Source organism: Mauremys mutica, chromosome 1, assembly GCF_020497125.1.
Source record: "Mauremys mutica isolate MM-2020 ecotype Southern chromosome 1, ASM2049712v1, whole genome shotgun sequence".
NCBI lineage: Eukaryota > Metazoa > Chordata > Testudines > Geoemydidae > Mauremys > Mauremys mutica.
The window spans coordinates 363376195-363393981 of NC_059072.1; the positions used below are offsets into that span (position 1 = coordinate 363376195).

General features: G+C 48.3%; 2 protein-coding genes across 2 annotated transcripts; both read right to left on the minus strand.

The window, feature by feature from the left end:
- Window positions 1-764: 764 nt before the first annotated feature.
- Window positions 765-1700, minus strand: LOC123365667 (olfactory receptor 51G2-like). The gene has a single exon (XM_045008454.1). The coding sequence runs from the start codon at window positions 1698-1700 to the stop codon at window positions 765-767; it is 936 nt and encodes a 311-aa protein (XP_044864389.1).
- A 13335-nt stretch (window positions 1701-15035) lies between these two features.
- On the minus strand, window positions 15036-15971 carry LOC123352292 (olfactory receptor 51G2-like). Its single transcript, XM_044992155.1, has one exon. It carries the CDS (start codon window positions 15969-15971, stop codon window positions 15036-15038), a length of 936 nt encoding a protein of 311 aa, XP_044848090.1.
- Between the last annotated feature and the right edge of the window lie 1816 nt (window positions 15972-17787).

The window sequence follows — 17787 nt, forward strand, 5'->3', positions numbered from 1 at the left end:
CTCTTTGGTACTTGCAATGACTCACTCTCAGCCTGGGGTACTTAAAACAAGACCCCCCTTTGTGGGGTCACATTATTTCAGTCTTCTCCAAAACACAAACTCTCCTACCCTCCAGCCCCATCCTCCTCCTTTCCTCAGGAGACTCCCCCGCCCTGCCTGCTGCGGTTAGCATTGGTTCAGGCTTGCCACACCCTCTGCCTCATCTCTTCCCTCAAATCTCTGTCCCCTGCTCTTCCAATTGTGGGCCAATGTGGGGAGACCTGGACTCTCCAACTTCCCTGGGGGTATGTCTTGGGTTTGGTGATAGAAGATGGGGGCTGCTCTCGGGCCCACCAGCCACCTGCCCAGGATAGGAGTAGGGTCTGGGGCTCCTTATGTGGTTCTGGAAACCTGGGCAGATCTTACCATGGCCTGGCTCTGGCTTTGGGTTTGGACAGGGGTTGGAGCTTCAGATAAAGAGGAGAAGCAGGGGGTGGGGTTTCGGCCGGGCCGGCGCTTCCATTAGGCGACCCTAGGCGGTCGCCTAGGGTGCCAGGATTCGGGGGACGGCATTTTGTGCGCTCCCCACGGGGCAAATGGGAGCTTCTGGTTCCGCTCCCGTCATGCCACCGAAGAAGGACCTTCTGCCGACGTGCCGCGGAAAACAGCGGCAGGCAATTGAGCAGCTCAATGACTGCCGCTATTGCCTGTGGCATTTCGGCAAAGGGTCCTTCTTCGGCGGCGCGACGGGAGCGGAACCAGAAGTTGGATGATGAACTCACTGTTCACTTAAGGAACACCCTGATTATCCTCGCACGAAGGTGTTTGCTTTTCATGCTGTACACGATTGGGTTCATTAGGGGCGGAACCAGCACGTAGATGTAGCCCAGGAAAATCTGAAGCAAGTGAGAAGATCTGTTCCCAAACCTGTGTATCACAGACAAGCCAATATGTGGTAAGTAGAAGAGCATGATGGCGCACAGGTGGGAGACACAGGTGCTCAGGGCCCTGAAGCACTCCACATGGGATGCGACACTCAGCACAGTTTTGAGGATCATCACATAGGAGAAAAAGATAAGCAATGAGTCCAACCCCACTGTTAAGAGTTTAATAGACAAGCCATAGATGTTGTTGACTGTGATATCAGAACAAGCCATCTTCATGACCTCCTGGTGTAGGCAGTAGGAATGGGAGAGGACATTGGCTCGACAGTACCGGAACTGTTTCAGGAGAAAGGGGAGTGGGAATATTAGGACCACGGATCTTAGCACAACCACCAGTCCCATCTTAGCTATTCTCGGTGGGGTTAAGATGGAAGCATATCTTAGTGGGACAGAGATCGCAATGAAGCGGTCAAAGGCCATCAAAAAGAGAACGGAGGATTCAATGTATGAAAGAAAGTCGATGAAGAAGACCTGGGTGAAACAGGCATAGAGGCTGATCTCCCTAGAGTTAAATAATAATATCCCCAGTGTTGTTGGTATGGTACATATCGATAAGCCAAGGTCTGTGATGACCAACATGGAAAGGAAAATGTACATGGGCTCATGGAGGGTTGGATCTGTTTTTATAATGAACAGAATAACTGAATTGCCTACAATCGAAATGACATATATTAGGCAGAATGGGACAGAAATCCAGAGATGGAAGTCTTCCTGACCAGGTATCCCGGTGAGCAGGAACACTACAGAGTTGAATTTGGTGTCATTGACAGCTGACATAATGTACTGGGCAGCTCCAAGGTGTTTTGAATGTTCCTTCCTGAAAGGAAAAAGGACAGGAGACTACATGATATTCAATGAAACATCTTTCTGCTCTCAGTACAAGTCTAGAGGTTCCCAGGAGCTCAAGGAAGATTAGCAAAAACATAGTATTGGATTTACACCACTAATAGGAAGACAGGCATTGCCAGATTGGATTAGACCTGCAGTCCATCTAGCCCAGTATCCAGTGGCCAGTTCCAGATGCTGCAGAGGAAGGTGGAAGAAGCCCTGCAATAGGCAGCTGTGAGATAACCTGCTCCCAGGGAAAATTTCTCCCTGACATCCACAAGTTAGACATATTTTGTGGTGTAAATCAGGAAGATTTAGAGCCCTCGCAAGACTTTTTAAAAACAATCCTCATTCCTGTAATTGGATTTCCTGGTTTCCCATATAAATATCCAGTCCCTCTTTGAATCCCGCTAAACTCTTGGCCCCCTTGATACCTTGTTCCTGGGAGTTCCGCAGCCCCCTTCAGCACTGTGTGATTTTGCAATTGTGACCTTCCCACAGACACCCATTCTGGCCTTCCACTTCTGAGTGTGATCCATTGTGTGATGACATGAATCTAAACAAATGGCCGGATGAAAATGGTCTTTGCATCTGTGTGTCCTCGATTGAAGATATTTATAAATGTTTTTCATATATATATATAATTTTCTCCACTCCTGACACTTCAAAATTATGCCACTGCCTCTTTGCAATAATGAGATAAATTCTTATTGCCATTTTCTTAATTCAATAATATTGACTTCAAGTGCATCACTCCAGATCTACATGTGTAAATTCAGTCAGAACAGGGTTCTATTTACTTTCCCTTACCAGATGCTCCCGGTGATACACTCTGACCCCAAGAATCCCTGCAAGGGAAGCTGAAATGTTTCCCTGGCAAAAGGTGACTGAATCCAGAGTGTTTGATCATCCTACAGCCTTCTTTTCATCCTCACAGGACCTGCATCCTCTCCCCATGAGGCATTTTTAGATATTTGGGAAGTTACAAGCTAACACAGAGTGTTACTTCAGCTGGGCGTGGAAGGGGATCGTATTACAAATGGGAGAATAGTGAAAGCACTAGGTTTGCACTAATATCCATTTGAGTGTGCAAATTACCTGAGCAATGCTCCTGTAAGAGGTGATGAGTGTAAGTTACATAGAACCTCTATTACACTCCACTTTCCTGCACCCCAGCTCTACTCTTTGCTGAAACATAGCCCAGCGGTTCTGTTCTCTCTGGAATTTTTGGAAAGTCTTTCACAGATATTGCAGAGGGATTGTGTTCATGACCATGAATATAACTGTTAGAAACAGCTTCTAGTCAGTTATCAGGAGACAGTATCATACAACTGTTCACTGAACAAAGAGTTAATAGCACAAACCCATTGCACACAGTATGTGGAGCACTTCTGAAATACTTTCTGAAGCAATAGCCATTAAGCATTAAAGTTACCACTGTTCCTTCCTGTAGAGATTCCAACAACTCTGCTGCTGGCTTTCAATATACAGGCATGTCATGAAAGTTTAGTTTGCAATATTTGTATTACAATGAAAAGTTTTGCCATAACATTTACACATCTGTACTTTAGCACACACACACGTCAACCCATTCTTTCCTCTCTGATCTGCTTTCAGAGATGATTTCTCAGGTTAGACTGGGAGTTAAAATGTTGCTTCTGTCATCGGGATTTCTTCAGAACCTGAAAAGATCCCAGCGTCTCACCCATCAGTCAGTCACTTGTCAGCAAACAAAAGTGTAGTAGCTCCTCTGTCCCTGGGTTAATAGGTGACTGGTTCTCCTCAGGTTCTGGTCTGTCAGTCTGTAGCCTGTATCCGGAGTGGTAACAGGCATTGGGATCAGGATATGAAATATTCATTCCATGGGCTCTCACTCTCTAGTACGAAGTAACCCCAGCACTTGCTACTGAGGGTTTGCAGGAAGAGGATTTCAAAGTCAAATGCATGAATATTCATGGAAAAGGAACTTCCTTTCACACAGGAAAGTCGTCCATTGCTCTCTCTCTCTCTCTCTCTCTCTTTGAATGTCTCTGCCCTGTATTCATAAAATCCGTAGCACCCAGAAATGGCATTGGCGCAGACATGGAGCTGAGATGCCATAATGAATGTGTCTGTTAAACCCAGTTCTTGGGATGTTTGCTGTAGAGCTACATTGGATTAACTATTGGGATGTTTATGTTATGGCTGTACTGAGTGAAACCTGCACGGCTCATCTTAGTTTAGTAGCAGGATTCTGGAAAACAGGCAAGAAGAGAAGAAACAGCTCAAGAAAAGCCATCGCTCAGTCAGCACTGAGATTTAACAGTCCGAGCTTGCTTTAAAAGTCAGATTTCTGTGTAGCTTGAATAACCCCTGTGGAGCAAGGGCAGATGTAGGGGAGGGGTTCCCAAGCTACCTAGTGCTGCCTGCCCTCCAGCCACTGTCACTGAGTCACCCTGACAGCCCAGCTGAGTCCTCTGCCGCTGCACAGAACATCTGCAAATGGAAACAACTTGCAGCCATTTCCCTTCCCTTTGCATTTTAAAGATAGTGGAACCTGCCAACGTACCCAATTCCTGCTAGAAGGGGAGCAGCTGACACCAGAGATCTTCACCCTAAAGGACAAGGAGTCATCAAACAGGTAGCACGGGCAGCAGGCAGTGTCAGTTCAGATAGGGAGGGAACTGTCTTTATGAAGCATGTCTGCACATTCCCTTGGGGCCACTTGGCCATAAGGGAACTTCAGCTGCTTGGCTTAGTTGGCACCAGCTCTAAACGGCATTGCAGCAAATGGCAAATTGGAGGAGGCCAAATCACAGCTAAAGGCTCTCCTCCTGGACTCCGGGCTTGTCATATCTGTTTGCATGGTTCCAATTAGTCATATGGCTACCATGAGGGTGGCCAAGTGATAACAATGATGTTTTCACAGCTGTGATTTTGCTGAAAGAAAATAAAATAGAATAATAAATAATAGAATAATATAGGACCCATTTTCTACCTGGCAGCCCCCTTTTCTGCATCACCAACCCAGAGTGCAGGCCAGGGGAGGAGATGTTCATGGAAATTTCCCTTGGATAGTTCCAGGAGGGAAAGTCCCTTCTCTTCTCCCTGAGGAATGAAAAGGGACCCAGGATCCAAAGTTATGCACAGATCTCAGTGATTCACTGGTACCTAGGCCCACCCACCATCTCAGTAACTTCACAAGTGCTCTAAGACCCTCTCCAGCTCCCTGCTAGGACAGGTTCAGCAGAGATGTGCTACCAGGATCTATCACAGAAGCTATTGCCCGCAGGATCTGCTGAAGGGGGCATTGTGCAGGGACCTGCACAGAGGGACTGTAGCAGGGTGGACCCTGCTCCTGCTCAAAGGGGTTTAAAAAGTGGCCTGGCAGGGCTTGAGAAGACAGCCTTCAGGCTAGGCTGATTGCGGAAGTGGCTGCAGCTGGGGCCACGCCCCAAACTGAGCCACAGGCCTTATAAAAGGCCAGGGAAGCCAGGAGCCAAAACAGTCTCTCTCTGGCTATAGAGAGAGACGGGCCTGGCTGCTTAGGAGCTTGAGATTAGATACCTGAGTGCAGCAGGGCTGGGGAAGGCTGAGGAGCCGGGGAGCTCCAGCCTAGAAAGCCCCAGGCTGCGGCCTAGCAGTGGGCCAACAGGTACTGGGGTTTACAGGGGGCAACCTAGGGGTAGGCCAAGGCAGCAGGTCCAAACCCAACTTTGCCTGTGCTGAGTAGGCTGATACTGCAGTCTGCCCCAGAGTGTGGGGCTAGACAATGACTGGCAGTAGCCAAATACTGAGGCAAGGTAGGGATAGAGGGTGGGGCTTTCCTGAGAGAGAAAGGGAGACCCAGAGAGAAAGGGGGTTGCTGCTAGGGGGCAGCGCCCCATGTAGAAGGGCACCGGGTCCAGGGAGGGACACGGGGGCCTACAAACAGGTGGATCACCAGCCTGCAGAGGGTGCTCCAGGGCTGGACTGAGCTAAATTCGCAGAGCAACCAGTAGGAGGCGCCGCAGGGGTGAGTCCCACCCGTTTACAGGGACCTAGACAAATTAGAGGATTGGGCCAATAGAAACCTAATGAGGTTCAACAAAGACAAGTGCAGAGTCCTGCACTTAGGACGAAAGAATCCCATTCACTGTTACAGACTAGGGACCAAATGGCTAAGCAGCAGTTCTGCAGAAAAGGACCTAGGGGTTACAGTGGACAAGAAGCTGAATATGAGTCAACAGTATGCCCTTGTTGCCAATATTCGACATTGGTGAGGCCTCCTTTGGAGTACTGTGTCCAGTTTTGGGCCCCACACTACAAGAAGGATGTGGAAAAATTGGAAAGAGTCCAGCGGAGGGCAACAAAAATGATTAGGGGGCTGGAGCACATGACTTATGAGGAGAGGCTGAGGGAACTGGGATTGTTTAGTCTGCAGAAGAGAAGAATGAGAGGGGAATGGATCTAGACTTTTCTCAGAGGTAGCAGAGAACAAGGAGTAATGGTCTCAAGTTGCAGTGGGGGAGGTTTAGGTTGGATATTAGGAAAAACTTTTTCACTAGGAGGGTGGTGAAGCACTGGAATGGGTTACCTAGGGAGGTGGTGGAATCTTCTTGCTTAGAGGTTTTTAAGATCAGGCTTGACAAAGCCCTTGCTGGGATGATTTAGTTGGGAATTGGTCCTGCTTTGAGCAGGGAGTTGGACTAGATGACCTCCTGAGGTCTCTTCCAACCCTGATATTCTATGATTCCATGATTCTATGATGTGGAAAAAGCTGAAGTACTCAATGCTTTTTTTTGCCTCAGTCTTCACAGACAAGGTCAGCTCCCAGACTGCTGCACTGGGCAACATAGTATGGGGAGGAGGTGAGCAGCATTCTGTGGTGAAAGAACAGGTTCAGGACTATTTAGAAAAGCTGGACATACACAAGTCCATGGGATCCAGAGCTAATGCATCTGAGGGTGCTGAGGAAGTAGGCAGATGTGATTGCAGATCCATTGCCCATTATCTTTGAAAATTCATGTCAATCGGGGGAGGTCCCAGACGATTGGAAAAAGGCAAATATAGAGCCCATCTTTAAAAAAGGGAAGAAAAAGAACCTGAGGAACTACAGGTCAGCCTCATATCAGTCCCCAGCAAAATCATGGAGCAGATCCTCAAGGAATCCATTCTGAAGCATTTGGAGGAGAGGAAGGTGATCAGGAACAGTCAAGATGGATTCACCAAGACAAGTCATGCCTGACCAACCTGATTGCCTTCTATGATGAGATAACTGGCTCTGCTGATATGGAGAAAGAGGTGGATATGATATATCTTGACTTTACCAAAGCTTTTGATATGGACTCCCACAGTATTCTTGCCAGCAAGTTAAAAAAAGTATGGATTTGATGAATGGACTATAAGGTGGATAGAAAGCTGGCTAGATTGTCGGGATGAACCAGTAGTGATCAATGGCTCAATGTCTAGTTAGCAGCCGGTATCAAGCAGAGTGCTCCAGGGGTCAGTCCTGGGGCTGGTTTTGTTCAACATCTTTATTAATGATCTGGATGATGGTATTACTTGCACCCTCTGCAAGTTCGAAGATGAGACTAACCTAGGGGGAGAGGTAGATATGCTGCAGGGTAGGGATATGGTTCAGAGTGACCTGGACAAATTGGAGGATTGGGCCAAAAGAAATCTGATGAGATTCAACAAGGACAATTGCAGAGTCCTGCACTTAGGAAGGAAGAATCCCATGAACTGCTACAGGCTGGAGACCAACTGGCTAAGTAGCAGTACTGCAGAAATGTCCGCAGTATGCCCCTGTTGCCAAGAAGGCCAATGGCATATTGGGCTGTATTAGCAGGAGTATTGCCAGCAGATTGAGGGAAGTGATTTTTCCCCTTTTTTTGGCACTGGTAAGCCCACACCTGGAGTATTGCATCCAGTTTTGGGCCCCCCCTCTACAAAAGGGATGTGGACAAATTAGAGAGAGTCCAGCGGAGGGCAAGGAAAATGATTAGGGGGCCTGGGGCACATGACTTATCAGGAGACGCTGAGGGAACTGGGCATATTTAGTGTGCAGAAGAGAAGAGTGAGGAAGGGTTTGATAGCAGCCTTCAAAAACCACCTGAAGGGATTCCAAAGAGGATGGAGCTCGGATGTTCTCAGTGGTGGCAGATGACAGAACAAGGAGCAATGGTCTCAAGTTGCAGTGGTGGAAGTCTAGGTTGGATATTAGGAAACACTATTTCACTAGGAGGGTGGTGAAGCACTGGAATGGGTTCCCTAGGGAGGTGGTGGAATCTCCATCCTGAGAGGTTTTTAAGGCCCATCTTGACAAAACCCTGACTGGGATGTTTTAGTTGGGGAATGGTCCTTCTTTGAGCAGGGGATTGGACTAGACGACCCCCTAAGGTCTCTTCCAACCCTAATATTCTATGATTCTATGATTTTTTATCTGAGACCCCACCCACTGTTCTTCCTCTTCCACTGAGAACTCACCCCTCTGATCAGGCCTGAGATTGGTTTTGGTAAGATTTGCCTGGGGAGCCCAGGCCATGGTGGGGAGCACTGGACTCATGAACTTTCCTGGGCTGAACATCCTGGGGGATGGGGAGACAGAGTGGGGGCTTCCCTTGGGCCACCCATCCCCTGTGGAGTATCTGGGGCACCTTACTGTGGTTCTAGCTCCCTGGGAAGCTTTTATCATGGCCCGGCTCTGGCTTCTGGCCTGGACAGCGGTTGGAGCCTCGGGTAATGAGGAGGAGCAAGTGGTGGGGTCTTGGAGGAAGAGGTGGGGCACAGGAAGGGGCCTTGGAGGAGCAGGGGGTTGGACCTCAAGGGGGAAGAAGAGTAGAAGGGTTGGGTCACAGATGGGATGGGTCTCTTGCATGTGTCCTGCTTTTACCTTTTGAAAGGGGTTAACCTACAATCAATGGGCTGGGCTGGGATCGGAGATAGCTGTGCGTCTTTTGGGGAGATGAGGACTGTTTCCCTCCTTTACATTCCTGGGGCAGAATAAACCGAGGGGAGGAGGAGGGAATCTGAGCCTGAGTCTCTTGCCAGGACTCCTGAGTGTTAGATCCTCACTCACACACGCAGCTCTGCCCTGCCTCTGTGGAAAGTGGGTTCAGCAGGTGTGCTGTGTGCAGATTCATCAATGGAGAGCGGGGGTTGCGTGAATGGCTCCTCCTGCGACTCAGTCACAAGCACCTGGCTGAGGGTATAGGGGAAGGGTGGGTGTTCGTGCCCCTTGAATAGCCCCTGTCCACAGTAGCTGCAGCCCCCATAGATCATGCAGCATCCAGAGCGCTCAGGAAATACTAGAAATGTGACTCCACAACAGCTCTGCAGCTTATTTTCATGGCCCGCGGATATTTAACCAGAGACAGGACAGTGCCCAGGCAGACCGTTAAGAGTTTAATAGACAAGCTATAGATGCTGTTGACTGTGATGTCTGAACAAGCCATCTTCATGACCTCCTGGTGCAGGCAGTAGGAATGAGAGAGGACATTGGCTCGACAGTATCGGAACCGTTTCAGGAGAAAAGGAAGTGGGATGTTAAGGGCCACCGATCTTAGCACAAAGGAAAGTCCCATCCTGGCTATTCTCAGTGCGGTTAAGATGGAAGCATATCTCAGTGGGTTAGAGATCGCGACAAAACGGTCAAAGGCCATTAACAAGAGCATGGAGGATTCAATGTATGAAAGCGAGTGGATGCAGAACAGCTGGGCAAAACAGGCATTGAGGCTGATCTCCCTAGAGTTAAATAAGAATATACCCAGTGTCGTCGGCATGGTGGATATCGATATGCCAAGGTCTGTGACAGCCAACATGGAAAGGAAAATGTACATGGGCTCATGGAGGGTTCGATCTGTTTTTATAATGAATAGAATGACTGAATTTCCTAATATTGAAATAACATATATTAGGCAGAAGGGGATAGAGATCCAGCGATGCACACCTTCCTGACCAGGTGTCCCGGTGAGAAGGAACACTGCAGAGTTGAATTTGGTGTCATTGACAGCTGACATAATGTACTGGGCACGTCTGAGGAGTTTTGAACTTTCCTTCCTGAAAGGGAAAAAAACAGGAGACTAAATATGTATTTAAAAAGATACATTTCTGCTTTCAGTGCAAGTCTAGAGACTCCTGGAAGCTCGAGGAAAATCAGCAAAAACACAGTCTTGGATTTACACCACCAACAGGAAGATAGGCACTGCCAGACTGGATCAGACCTGCAGTCCATCTAGCTCCAGTATCCAGTGACCAGTACCAGATGCTGCAGAAGAAGGTTGGAAGAAGCCCTGAAATAGACAGCTGTGAGATAACCTGCTCCCAGGGAAAATATCTCCATGACAGCCACTAGTTAGACATGTTTAATGATGTAAATCAGGAAGGTTTAGAGCCCTTCCAAGACTTTTTAAAACAATCCTCACTACTATAATTGGATTTTCTGGTTGCCCATATAAACATCCCGTCCCTCTTTGAATCCTGCTAAACTCTTGGCCCCCTTGATATCTTGTGGCCGGGAGTTCTGCAGCCTACTTGAGCACGGTGTGATTTTGCAGTTATGACCTTCCCACAGACACCCTTTCTGGCCCTCCAATTCTGAGTGTGGCCCATTGTATCATGAAATGAGTCTAAACACATGGCCAGTTCATGGTGAAAATGGTTCTGTACCTATGTGTCCTGGAGTGAAGCGCTATATATATGTGTATATATATATAATTTTCTCCACTGCCTTGCAGTACATGAGGAACCCAAGAACAATTCCTTTTCCTGATGATAAGGCTGAGTCATGCTTTCTCCTGAATCTGCTGACGGACAAATCCATCGACCAGTGCTCAGAGCAGGGCCATAGTGGACAAGCAACTCCACAAGAGCTCCCAGTGTCACTCGTTAGGATATAGATTCATAGATTCATAGATTCTAGGGCTGGAAGGGATCTTGAGAAGCCATCGAGTCCAGTCCCCTGCGCTCATGGCAGGACCAATATTCAGACCTGCCTGCCTATTCTTTCAGAACTTAGGTGTATTTTTATCACTTAACTAGTTACAGGGGTATAAAAACAAAGAATCAAAACCACATCTGCCTGTGTCTGGGCCTTCTCTCACTAGGATAGTCTGAGGCCTCTGAGGCTAAGCAGCAGGGGCAACCATAAGCTGGGAAGTGAACGGTCATGTCCTCACATCCCAAACCCGTCACACTGAAATAAGGTGGTATTAGGCCTGTTAGGGAGCTGATTCTGTCCTAATAATGCCCATCACCAGCAGATTTAAAAAAAAAAGGCGATTAAGATGGATAAAGGAAACTTAGTTTGTTAGCATCCTGTCTGGCAAGAAACCACTTCTCAATGGCTGTGGTTGTGAAACACTGTATTGTTTTATCTTTATGGCCCCCACTTGTCTATAATTAATCTGTCTGGTTCTCTAATTGTTTCTCTCTGCTGTATAATTAATTTCCTAGGTGTAAGTTAATTAGGGTAGTGGGATATAATTGGGTAGAGTATTATTTTACAGTATGTTAGGATCAGTTAGTTAAATTTCAGAAAAATGATTGGTTAAGGTACAGCTGAGACTATTACTATATAAACTGGGGTCGAACAGGAAGTGGGGGGAAGGGAAATTGGAATCATTTTTGCTACGGGGGGGAATGGGAACAGGGGATGGGGTATGGGGACACAGGCAAGGCTTTGCGGTATCAGAGCTGGGAAGGGGACGTGGGGTAAACACTTTGCGGCGTCAGAGCTGGGATTCGAACACTGGGGAGCAGACTCAGCATACAGAGATGAGCCCGGATGGTGTGAGGAGTTCGAAATATGCTTGCTTGGAAACCAACTCCAATAAACATTGCATTGTCTGCGCTTCGTACTTCTGGTCTTTTGCTGCTTGCTGTCTGAGTGACAAAAACCAGGGAAGTGGGAGGGTTGAGGGAAAGACTTCTAATAACGCAAAATGGGTGAATGTGACCCATAGGGACAAAGGCCTGGAAGGGACCTCCTGGGTCAATGACTCCAGACCCCTGCTATGGCAGGTGACTCCAACATATCATCCGGTGTATAATCCTGTCAAGCTCCATCTTAAAACCAGCTGGGTTGTTTTTCCCCCACTGCTCCTGTTGGGAGACTGTTCCAGAACCTCCCTCCTCAGATGGTCAGAAACCTCCTTCTCCTTTCCAGACTGAGTTTAGTCCTGGCCTGTTTCTACTTATTTCTTCTTTTGTCAGCACTGTCCTTTAGCTTCACCCTCCCTGGTGTTTACTCCCCCGTTCCGCAGTGTATTTATAGTGAAATCCCTGCTCACTCTGTGTTGTGTTAGGCTAAACCAGACAGGCTCATTAAGTCTCCATGTAAGCCCGGTCCTCCGTTGCCCTGACCATCCAGGGAGACGTTCCCTGCACCTCTTCCAGTTTAAATTAACCTTTCTGGAATAGGAGTGACCAGACTTTTACACAGTTTGCCAGAGGAGGTCTCCTCAGTGCCTGGTATAAGGATATTAACACTCCCCTATCTCGCCGGACACATTCTAGGGTCTCACCTTTAGGGCCGGCCTTTGGGGTGGGAGGTATGGTTGGCTGCCCAGGGCAGCCCGACAAAGAGGGCACCATGCACAGGATTTGTCTCAGGACTGGATTAATAATGGTGCCAATGGTGCCATGTCTCTGGGCCCACACTCAAAATGAGTCCTGGCCTGCTGGCCCGGCCCGGCCCTCCACTTGCTGCTGGTTCCTCTCCACTCCCAGCCCCTCTGCCCCACTCCTCTCGGCCAGCTGGCATGGGGCATCTCCCACACCCAGCCGGCCAGCTGAGGGCTCCTGCCGGTGACGGGGGCAGAGAGGAGCCCTCAGGCACGGCGGCTCTGCTCCACCCTTACCTCCTCCCCCCAGAAGCTCCTACCACTTGGCAGAGTGAGTGCAGGGTCAGGGGCGGGGAGGGGGGGGCTCGGCCCAGGTCAGGGGTTTCTGGCTGCTGCACGTTGTGGACAGCTGGGCTCCCCAGTTTCGGCTGTGTGCAACCCCTGCCTCCTCCCTGGGCTCTTGGTCCCCTGCCTGGCCTGGGGCAGCGCTGGTGGGAGGGTGCTGTGCATGCAGCTCCCCTACCCTGTTCGCCTGCCCCAGCCCCGCCACCATTCGAATGCGGAGGCCTGGGAGGGTGGGGGTCCTGGACCATGCTGGGCAGGAGGCAACACTGGCACTCAGTGAACGGGCTCCCTGACCAGTGGGTGCTCCTTGCTGCAGGTAACCCCCCGTCAGCCTGGGCCCCACAGAGCAACCGGAGTCTTTTTACCCCATCCCCCCACCAGGGCCCCTGTGGGAGACTTGAGCCCCCTGCCCCCCTGAGATGCTCCAGATCACCTGTGCTCCAGGCCCAGTGGGCAGCTGCATGCACCAAGCTGCAGCCAGGTGTGGAGCAGCCTGATCCAGGTTGGTTTGGAGGAGACTGGGGCAGATCAACAGCAGGGGGTGGCTCTGGAGTTGCAGGAGGGCAAGAGTGGTCTGGCTGGGGATTCGGGGGTTCTGGTTTGGGAATAGAGGTTTGGGAGGAGCCCTGTTCTGGTAGGTCGGGGTTCATCAACAAGGGGGTGGGAGCTCCAAGAATGGCTTCTCCTGGGTCTCTGGCGATAATCGTATCTCTCAGTCACAAGCACCTGGCACAGGGCGTAGGGGAAGGGTGCGGGTCTGTGCCCCATGAAAAGCCCCTGTCCACATCTGGTGCAGCCCCCATGGATCGCACAGCACCCAGAGCGCTCAGGAAGGTCCAGGACTGCGATTGCAGAACAGCTCTGCAGCTTTCTTCATGGCCCATGGATGTTTAAGCAGAGACCGGACGAGTAACAGGCCAGGTCTAATGGGAACCAACATTCACATTCCTTCTCTTTACTGACTGTATAGGCAGGAATTTGGAGGTTAGAGTGGCCACCGATACAGCTTTTTATGGGCCAACGTCCTATCAGTGCCCTGGCTATGCACGAACACAGTCACTTTCAGCCTTAGTCTCCTTTCCCCAGTTCACTGTCCTTCCTCACCAGTGTGGGGTGGGGGAGGCAGCCCCTCTCGCATGGCTACAAGCCTTAGACCCCTTCGCAACCTCTGTGTACAAAGTGGAGATCAGTAGCTCATGTCATCTCAGATGTAAGTGTCCAGGATGGAATAGGTGGCCTGTGTTTGTCATGGCCGTGTCACCAGTGCTGGAGCCAGGTGAGCCTTTGTGATGTTCCCCTCTGGTGTTCTCTGGACCACTGATCTGCTAGGTCACTGCAGTCCTTGACTCTGGGAGTCAGACTGACCCTGCTCTGCTATGAGAACCCCACTCCTGGGCTGTTCACGCACAGCCTCTGACCTGTAAGCTGCTCCTTGGATTGCGCAACTGAATGACACTAGCCAATATCTCCAGTCCCAGACACAACCCTAGGAACCTCCGTCTTGCACTGTCCTGTTATGCCTGCTGGACGCTGCAAGCTTATATGAGTTCATCAATTTAACAAAGAAATTGATATGCACCAGGCTTATTATCCCCAGGGGAGTCTCTGACACACTTCAAACCAAGCGCACTGCTTCAGGTAGAATAAACAAACAGATTTATTAACTACAAAGACAATTTTTAAGTGATTATAAGTCAGAGCATAAGAAGTCAGATTTGGTCAGATGAAATAAAAGCAAAACACATTCTAAGCTGATCTTAACACTTTCAGTGTCCTTACAAACTTAGATACTTCTAACCACAGCCTGTCTGGTTGCTCTTCAGCCAGGCTTTCCCCTTTGATCAGCGCTTCAGTCGCTTGGTGGTGGTGTCTGTACATGTAGGTGGAAAAGAGAGGAAGAGTATGGAAAATGTCTCTCCCTTTTATCATGTTCTTTCTTCCCTCTTGGCTTTGCCCCCTCCCCCTTCAGAGTCAGGTGAGCATTACCCCATCACAGTCCCAAACTGACCAAAGGAAGAGGGATGTCTCACCTGAGAGTCCAACAGATCCTTTCTTGTTGCCTAGGCCAGTGTCCATTGTTCCTGTGAGGCTGGGCTGGGTTTGTCCCATACATGCCCTGATGAGGTGTGAACTGCCCCTCTGCTCCTGGAGAGTGTTTTTCTGGGCTTGCTTTAATTCATGATGATACATTTTCATCCTCATAACTATATACATGAAATTACAACCTATAACATTATTATAACATTACTGTAACAACAATTACTATAACATCACTATAACAACAATGCTCAGTGCATCATGAGCCTTCCGGAGACACTTTACATGACAAACTTTGCACTGGATACAACACAATCATATTATAAGGATGAACATGGAGGTGCAGGGAATTCCCCTGAGGCACAGAGTGTCACAACCTTCACTTGATGAACAGCCTGATTATCCTTGAACGAAGGTGTTTGCTTTTCACACTGTACACGATTGGGTTCATCAGAGGCGGGACCAGCAGGAAGACATAGCCCAGGAGAATCTGAAGGAAGTGAGAAGAGCTGTTCCCAAATCTGTGTATCACAGACAAGCCAATCTCTGGTATGTAGAAGAGCAGGACGGCACAGAGGTGGGAGATGCAGGTGTTCAGGGCCCTGTGTCTCTCCGCGTGGGATGTGACACTCAGCACAGTTTTGAGGATTATCACATAAGAGAGAAAGATAAGCAACGAGTCCAAACCCACCATTAAGAGTTCAATAGACAAGCCATAGATGCTGTTGACTGTGATATCGGAACAAGCCATCTTCATGACCTCCTGGTGCAGGCAGTAGGAATGGGAGAGGACATTGGCTCGACAGTATCGGAACCGTTTCAAGAGAAAAGGGAGTGGGAATATTAGGGCCACCGATCTTAGCAGAAAGAAAAGTCCCATTCTGGCTATTCTCGGTGGCGTTAAAATGGAAGCATATCTCAGTGGGTTAGAGATCGCGACAAAGCGGTCAAAGGCCATCAACAAGAGCATGGAGGATTCAATGTATGAAAGCGAGTGGATGAAGAACAGCTGGGCAAAACAGGCATCAACGCTGATCTCTCTAGAGTTAAATAATAATAGCCGCAGTGTCGTTGGCATGGTCGATATCGATAAGCCAAGGTCTGTGACAGCCAACATGGAAAGGAAGATGTACATGGGCTCATGGAGGGTTGGATCTGTTTTTATAATGAACAGAATGACTGAATTTCCTACTATTGAAATAACATATATTAAGCAGAAGGGGATAGAGATCCAGAGATGCACACCTTCCTGACCAGGTGTCCCGGTGAGTAGGAACACTGCAGAGTTGAATTTGGTGTCATTGACAGCTGACATAATGGACTGGGCATGTCCGAGGAATTTGAACTTTCCTTCCTGAAAGGAAAAAGAACAGGAGACTACATGATATTTAGCGAGACATCTTTCTGCTCTCAGTGCAAGTCTAGAAACTCCCAGGAGCTCAAGGAAGATCAGCAAACCAAAGTCTTGGAGTTAAGAACATAAGAATGGTCGTACTGGGTCAGACCAAAGGTCCATCTAGCCCAGTATCCTGTCTCCTGACAGTGGCCAAAGCCAGGTGCCCCACAGGGAGTGAACCTAACAGGTAACCATCAAGTGATCTCTCTCCTGCTGTCCATCACCACCGTCTGACAAGCAGAGGCTAGGGACACCATTCCTTACCCATCCAGCTAAGAGCCATTAATGGACATAACCTCCATGAATTTATCCAGTTCTCTTTTAAACTCGGTTATAGTCCTAGCCTTCACAACCTCCTCAGGCAAGGAATTCCACAAGTTGACTGTGCGCTGCGTGAAGAACTTCCTATTTGTTTTAATCTTGCTGCCCATTAATTTCATTTGGTGGCCCCTAGTTCTTATAGTACGGGAAAAGTAAATAACTTTTCCTTATTCACTTTCTCCACACCACTCATGATTTTATATACCTCTATCATATCCCCCCTTATTCTCCTCTTTCCGAAGCAGAAAAGTCCTAGCCTCTTTAATCTCTCCTCATATGGGACCCGTTCCAACCCCCTAATCATTTTAGTTGCCCTTCTCTGAACCTTTTCTAATGCCAGTATATCTTTTTTTAGATGAGGGTACCATATCTATACTCAGTATTCGAGATGTGGGTGTACAATGGATTTATATAAGGACAATAATATATTCTCCATCTTATTCTCTATCCCCTTTTTAATGACTCCTAACATCCTGTTTGCTTTTTTGACTGCAACTACACACTGTGTGGACATCTTCAGAGAACTATCCACAATGACTGCAAGATCTTTTTCCTGACTCACTGTAGCTAAATTAGCCCCCATCATGTTGTATGTATAGTTGGGGTTATTTTTTCCAACGTGCATTACTTTACATTTATCCACATTAAATTTCATTTGCCATTTTGTTGCCCAATCACTTAGTTTTGTGAGATCTTTTTGAAGTTCTTCACAGTCTGCTTTGGTCTTAACTATCTTAGCTGCATCTGGATTTTGGGGGGTGGGTTACAGTCCCTCCCTCATGCTTGTGTCACAGGTTCCTGGGGGCCTAATTTGGGCTCTAGAGGGTATGAGTGTGATGGGTTGTCACCCCCGGGGTGCAGTCTGGGAGCCTCTAACCACCCAGCTGGACTGGCCTTTTTACCTCTTCGGCCTTGTTATCTCCCAACACAACAGCAGATGGCGCCACGCATCCAAACAGAGCTACTTAGGAGCTTACCTAAGCCACCCAAGTACAAACAGCAGACAGCAGGTGTTAGAGGGCTTTCCATTCACCCTCTCCTCTGGTTCGTGCTATACAGACTGAAAGCAGAAAACCAGAAGTCCCAAGTGCAGGCAATGCAATGTTTATTGGGGTTAGTTACTAGCAAGCATGTGAATTGAAAGCCTGTTTAGAGGAACTTGGAATTGGGCATGAATTTAACAAAAATGCCCTCCAACCTCAGGATGTATGTTTGGAAATAACTGAAGGAAAATACCATTATGCTATTAACCCATTTATAAGTAATAATTCTGTTTTTGTGTATCTAGAGAATCATTGTATATGTCTTAAACGTTGGTGTCCTATGCGTCTTGTTAATTTTGTGCATAAAGTAAATCATAATCCTTATAAAAATATTTCTGTCATACTGTATGGGAATCAGGAGATGTGATTTT